Below are 7188 nucleotides of genomic sequence, written 5' to 3'. Positions count from 1 at the left end.
CACGCAGCCAGTTACGTGAGCTCACATACACTCAGAGACGCAGCAGCAGACCAGTCAGACGTGAAAACTGTGAGACTGATACCAGACAGGAGAGCAGCTGAGATGTCAGAGAGAGTCTCAGGGTCTGATTGAAGAACAACAGTCTCTAATGTCTCCATAACATGTTCATCATGTTCGCCCTCTCTCTGCTCCGTCTCTGAGTCTAACTCTCAAAGCTCTCACACTGACGGCCGAGATGATAAGCTGAGGGGGAGGACAGCTTTTATTGTGAAGGCAAGGTCGCAGACTCATATAAACCCTTGGTTATAGTAATACTAGTCATGTCAGAGTCGTAACTTTTATTTTGAAGGCTCACAGAGGTGAAGTGTTTTTACTGGAAAGTTTGAGTGTGAACATTTTTCACTCTGTACGTGGCTGTTAGTGCCCCCTGTTGGTAAGTTAGACTCTTTTACAAAATGTATGAATAATAATAATAATAATATTAAATGACTGAATAATGGATGGAATAATAACTGTTTGCTCTGCGTGCACTTAGAGGAACATTTAACCCTTTGTGTGATGGTGAATCAGACAGGGTCTCTTTGACTCATTTACAGGTTTAGAGGGAACATCAGCTGCACAATCGTTCAGTGAATCAGACCCTCAGAGTTCCTCCACCATGATACTTGCAGTTCACCCATCATGCTGCACACACACACTCACACACACAGATCAAAAGCAGAGAAGAGAAGCCTTAGTTTCCTTACCAAATAAAGATATCCTGTGTCTGACCAGAACTCCAAGTTTGCAGAAAAGACTGAAAAGGTTGAAGGAGGAAATGAAGAGAGCGAATCAGAGGAAGAAGAAAAGCGATCAAAGATTGGAAACAGAGCAGCAGAAGAAGAAAGAGACGGCACACACTGATGAGCTCAGCGATACACTTACTGACCATTTAAACTAGAACACAGACACATACAGGTGTCTTTACTTGGTCTCACCTGGTCACCATCTCCTTCTCCTTGTTGGAGGCGTGGCCTCCACTGCTGATTGGATGGATGGCTGTGGACAGGAAGTAGAGCCTATGGTATTTGAAGTATTGATCCACCAATGGCAAGACCACCTGACGGTTTAACACACACACAGACACGCACACACAGATTCATTGTCTGTCTGAATATGACAACATACATTTATCTGTTTTTTCTTCATGTTTCATGTCTTCTTCAAGAGCACAATTAAAAGATCAAACCAGAGGAAGCTAACAGCTAAATGCTAACAGGTTTTAAATATAATTAAATGTTGTTTTCTGACCTTTCCAAAGAATTTAATCTGCTGTTCATGAGGCATTTTGTCTCCTTTCAGTCGAGTTTCCAAATCTGAAAAACAAGAAGACACAGTCATATTCATGTTTCAAGATTTATTATTTATTATCATCTGATTTCTTGATGTAAATATGTGAGATGAGATGAGACAGAGTCCTACAGAGTCCTACAGACCAGACAGAGTCCAACAGAGTCCTACAGAGTCCCACAGACCAGACAGAGTCCTACAGAGTCCTACAGAGTCCCACAGACCAGACAGAGTCCTACAGAGTCCTACAGACCAGACAGAGTCCTAAAGAGTCCTACAGACCAGACAGAGTCCTACAGAGTCCTACAGACCAGACAGAGTCCTACAGAGTCCCACAGACCAGACAGAGTCCTACAGAGTCCTACAGATGAGACACAGTCCTACAGAGTCCTACAGATGAGACAGAGTCCTACAGAGTCCTACAGATGAGACAGAGTTCTACAGAGTCCCACAGACCAGACAGAGTCCTATAGAGTCCTACAGAGTCCCACAGACCAGACAGAGTCCTACAGAGTCCTACAGACCAGACAGAGTCCTACAGAGTCCTACAGACCAGACAGAGTCCTAAAGAGTCCTACAGACCAGACAGAGTCCTACAGAGTCCTACAGACCAGACAGAGTCCTACAGAGTCCCACAGACCAGACAGAGTCCTACAGAGTCCTACAGACCAGACAGAGTCCTAAAGAGTCCTACAGACCAGACAGAGTCCTACAGAGTCCCACAGACCAGACAGAGTCCTAACAGAGTCCTACAGAGTCCTACAGAGTCCCACAGACCAGACAGAGTCCTATAGAGTCCTACAGAGTCCCACAGACCAGACAGAGTCCTATAGAGTCCTACAGAGTCCCACAGACCAGACAGAGTCCTACAGAGTCCTACAGACCAGACAGAGTCCTACAGACCAGACAGAGTCCTAAAGAGTCCTACAGACCAGACAGAGTCCTACAGAGTCCTACAGACCAGACAGAGTCCTACAGAGTCCCACAGACCAGACAGAGTCCTACAGAGTCCTACAGACCAGACAGAGTCCTAAAGAGTCCTACAGACCAGACAGAGTCCTACAGAGTCCCACAGACCAGACAGAGTCCTAACAGAGTCCTACAGAGTCCTACAGATGAGACAGAGTCCTACAGAGTCCCACAGACCAGACAGAGTCTAACAGAGTCCCACAGACAAGACAGAGTCCTACAGAGTCCCACAGACCAGACAGAGTCCTACAGAGTCCCACAGACCAGACAGAGTCCTACAGAGTCCCACAGACAAGACAGAGTCCTACAGACCAGACAGAGTCCTACAGAGTCCCACAGACAAGACAGAGTCCTACAGACCAGACAGAGTCCTACAGAGTCCCACAGACCAGACAGAGTCCTACAGAGTGCTACAGAGTCCCACAGACCAGACAGAGTCCTACAGAGTCCCACAGACCAGACAGAGTCCTATAGAATCCTACAGAGTCCCACAGACCAGACAGAGTCCTAAAGAGTCCTACAGAGCAACCAGTGTCCTACAGACCAGACAGAGTCCTACAGAGTCCTACAGATCAGACAGGGTCCTACAGAGTCCTATAGACCAGACAGTCCTATAGACCAGACAGTCCTACAGACCAGAGCAGAGTCCTACAGACCAGAGCAGAGTCCTACAGACCAGAGCAGAGTCCTACAGACCAGAGCAGAGTATTGCAGCGCTCCAAACTTTTATCTTATAAAACCTTTTGATTTAGTATTCAGTGTTAATTCATAGAGAACACCTGTAGGTATTTATATCATACTATACCATACTATATACTACACCATACTATATACTATACCATACTGTATACTATACCATACTGTATACTATACCATACTGTATACTATACCATACTATATACTATACCATACTATATACTATACCACACTGTATACTATACCATACTGTATACTATATCATACTATATACTATACCATACTGTATACTATACCATACTGTATACTATACCATACTATATACTATACCATACTATATACTATACCATACTGTATACTATATCATACTATATACTATACCATACTGTATACTATACCATACTGTATACTATACCATACTATATACTATACCATACTATATACTATACCATACTGTATACTATATCATACTATATACTATACCATACTGTATACTATACCATACTATATACTATACCATACTGTATACTATACCATACTGTATACTATACCATACTATATACTATACCATACTATATACTATACCATACTGTATACTATATCATACTATATACTATACCATACTGTATACTATACCATACTATATACTATACCATACTATATACTATACCATACTATATACTATATCATACTGTATACTATATCATACTGTATACTATATCATACTGTATACTATATCATTCTGTATACTATATCATACTATGTACTATATCATACTGTGTACTATATCATACTGTATACTATATCATACTATATACTATATCATACTGTATACTATATCATTCTGTATACTATATCATACTATGTACTATATCATACTGTGTACTATATACTACATCATAAGATTCTGCTGATAATGAAAAACAATAACTTGTTCCATCCAGGATGAGTCACAGACAGGATGTATCAAGCACAATGATCATACAAAGATCAGAACAGTCTGAGTCTCACCAAACTCCATCATGTGTTGATGAGCCTGGTCTACGTATGAGATGAGCTGCTGCAGGAAGGTGTAGGCGAAACGTTTCTCTATTGCAGGCGTGTCCAGCTCCTGAGACTTTACCCCTCTGAAACACAGGACATACACACTCTGAAACACAGGACATACACACTCTGAAACACACAAGATACACACTCTGAAACACAGGACATACACACTCTGAAACACACAACATACACACTCTGAAACACATAACATACACACTCTGAAACACACGACATACACACTCTGAAATACAGGACATACACACTCTGAAACACAGGACATACACACTCTGAAACACACGACATACACACTCTGAAACACACGACATACACACTCTGAAACAATCAAGATACACACTCTGAAACACACAAGATACACACTCTGAAACACACAAGATACACACTCTGAAACACAGGACATACACACTCTGAAACACACAAGATACACACTCTGAAACACACAAGATACACACTCTGAAACACAGGACATACACACTCTGAAACACAGGACATACACACTCTGAAACACAGGACATACACACTCTGAAACACAGGACATACACACTCTGAAACACAGGACATACACACTCTGAAACACACAACATACACACTCTGAAACACACGACATACACACTCTGAAACAAACAAGATACACACTCTGAAACACACAAGATACACACTCTGAAACACACAAGATACACACTCTGAAACACAGGACATACACACTCTGAAACACACAAGATACACACTCTGAAACACACAAGATACACACTCTGAAACACACAAGATACACACTCTGAAACACAGGACATACACACTCTGAAACACAGGACATACACACTCTGAAACACAGGACATACACACTCTGAAACACACAAGATACACACTCTGAAACACACAAGATACACACTCTGAAACACACAACATACACACTCTGAAACACACAACATACACACTCTGAAACACAAAACATAAACACTCTGAAACACACGACATACACACTCTGAAACACACGACATACACACTGAAACACAGGACATACACACTCTGAAACACATGACATACACACTCTGAAACACACGACATACACACTCTGAAACACACGACATACAAACTCTGAAACACATAACATACACACTCTGAAACACACAAGATACACACTCTGAAACACACGACATACACACTCTGAAACACACAACATACACACTCTGAAACACAAAACATAAACACTCTGAAACACACGACATACAAACTCTGAAACACATAACATACACACTCTGAAACACACAAGATACACACTCTGAAACACACGACATACACACTCTGAAACACACAACATACACACTCTGAAACACATAACATACACACTCTGAAACACACAAGATACACACTCTGAAACACACGACATACACACTCTGAAACACACAACATACACACTCTGAAACACAAAACATAAACACTCTGAAACACACAAGATACACACTCTGAAACACAGGACATACACACTCTGAAACACAGGACATACACACTCTGAAACACATGACATACACACTCTGAAACACACGACATACACACTCTGAAACACACAACATACACACTCTGAAACACATAACATACACACTCTGAAACACACAACATAACATGACACACACGACACAAACATACTGTACAATATACACATGACAAACACAACATACAGACTCTGAAACACACAACATACACACAATAAACACCCGACATACACACAACAAACACGACATACACAATCTGAAACACACAACATACACAAAACAAACACGTGACATACACACAACAAACACGAAATACACATGACAAACACACAACATACACACTCTGAAACACACAACATACATACCCTAGTCTGTAGCTCTCATGTGTGACCTTAATTCTGATATTTGAGCTCGCTTAGCACTGATATGTTAGCTTAGCTTTAATGTGTTAGCTTTGCATAACATCTGAAATACCCATGTTTTTAGTTGGCTCTGCTATGTCTTCTTTATATCTCTGTGTGGATTGAAGCTATTCTATTCTATAATATATGAATAGGGCAAGTTTCCAGGTAACATGTTTTTACTGTATCCGTGTTTACAGGACGTTACCTAGACACGGTGTATCTGTGTTTACAGGATGTTACCTAGACACGGTGTATCTGTGTTTACAGGATGTTACCTAGACACGGTGTATCTGTGTTTACAGGATGTTACCTAGATACGGTGTATCTGTGTTTACAGGATGTTACCTAGACACGGTGTATCTGTGTTTACAGGATGTTACCTAGACACAGTGTATCTGTGTTTACAGGATGTTACCTAGACACGGTGTATCTGTGTTTACAGGACGTTACCTAGACACGGTGTATCTGTGTTTACAGGATATTACCTAGACACGGTGTTTACAGGATGTTACCTAGACACAGTGTATCTGTGTTTACAGGATATTACCTAGACACGATGTATCTGTGTTTACAGGATGTTACCTAGACACAGTGTATCTGTGTTTACAGGATATTACCTAGACACGGTGTTTACAGGATGTTACCTAGACACGATGTATCTGTGTTTACAGGATGTTACCTAGACACAGTGTATCTGTGTTTACAGGATGTTACCAGACACAGTGTATCTGTGTTTACAGGATGTTACCTAGACACGGTGTATCTGTGTTTACAGGATGTTACCTAGACACGGTGTATCTGTGTTTACAGGATGTTACCTAGACACGGTGTATCTGTGTTTACAGGATGTTACCAGACACAGTGTATCTGTGTTTACAGGATGTTACCTAGACACGGTGTATCTGTGTTTACAGGATGTTACCTAGACACAGTGTATCTGTGTTTACAGGACGTTACCTAGACACGGTGTATCTGTGTTTACAGGATGTTACCAGACACAGTGTATCTGTGTTTACAGGACGTTACCTAGACACGGTGTATCTGTGTTTACAGGATGTTACCTAGACACGGTGTATCTGTGTTTACAGGACGTTACCTAGACACGGTGTATCTGTGTTTACAGGATGTTACCTAGACACAGTGTATCTGTGTTTACAGGATGTTACCTAGACACAGTGTATCTGTGTTTACAGGATGTTACCTAGACACAGTGTATCTGTGTTTACAGGATGTTA

The 7188-nt window shown here is 41.2% G+C and overlaps 1 protein-coding gene across 1 annotated transcript in view; it reads right to left on the bottom strand.

Moving 5' to 3' along the window:
- Positions 1-711: 711 nt before the first annotated feature.
- LOC306819295 (ryanodine receptor 2-like) overlaps positions 712-7188 on the bottom strand; it is a gene marked incomplete at its 3' end in the record, with an annotated part of 33971 nt that continues 27494 nt past the window's right edge. Inside the window, exons 12-15 of the mRNA XM_079373068.1 lie at positions 4006-4121; positions 1291-1355; positions 978-1099; positions 712-796 (exon numbers count right to left, since the gene is read on the bottom strand). Coding sequence (XP_079229194.1) covers positions 712-796; positions 978-1099; positions 1291-1355; positions 4006-4121 — 388 coding nt within the window. The remainder of the gene's footprint in view (positions 797-977; positions 1100-1290; positions 1356-4005; positions 4122-7188) is intronic.

The sequence above is a fragment of the Symphodus melops genome (genome assembly GCF_947650265.1).
Source record: "Symphodus melops genome assembly, contig: scaffold_278, whole genome shotgun sequence".
In the NCBI taxonomy this organism is placed as follows: domain Eukaryota; kingdom Metazoa; phylum Chordata; class Actinopteri; order Labriformes; family Labridae; genus Symphodus; species Symphodus melops.
This window is presented reverse-complemented; position numbering and strand designations above follow the sequence as displayed.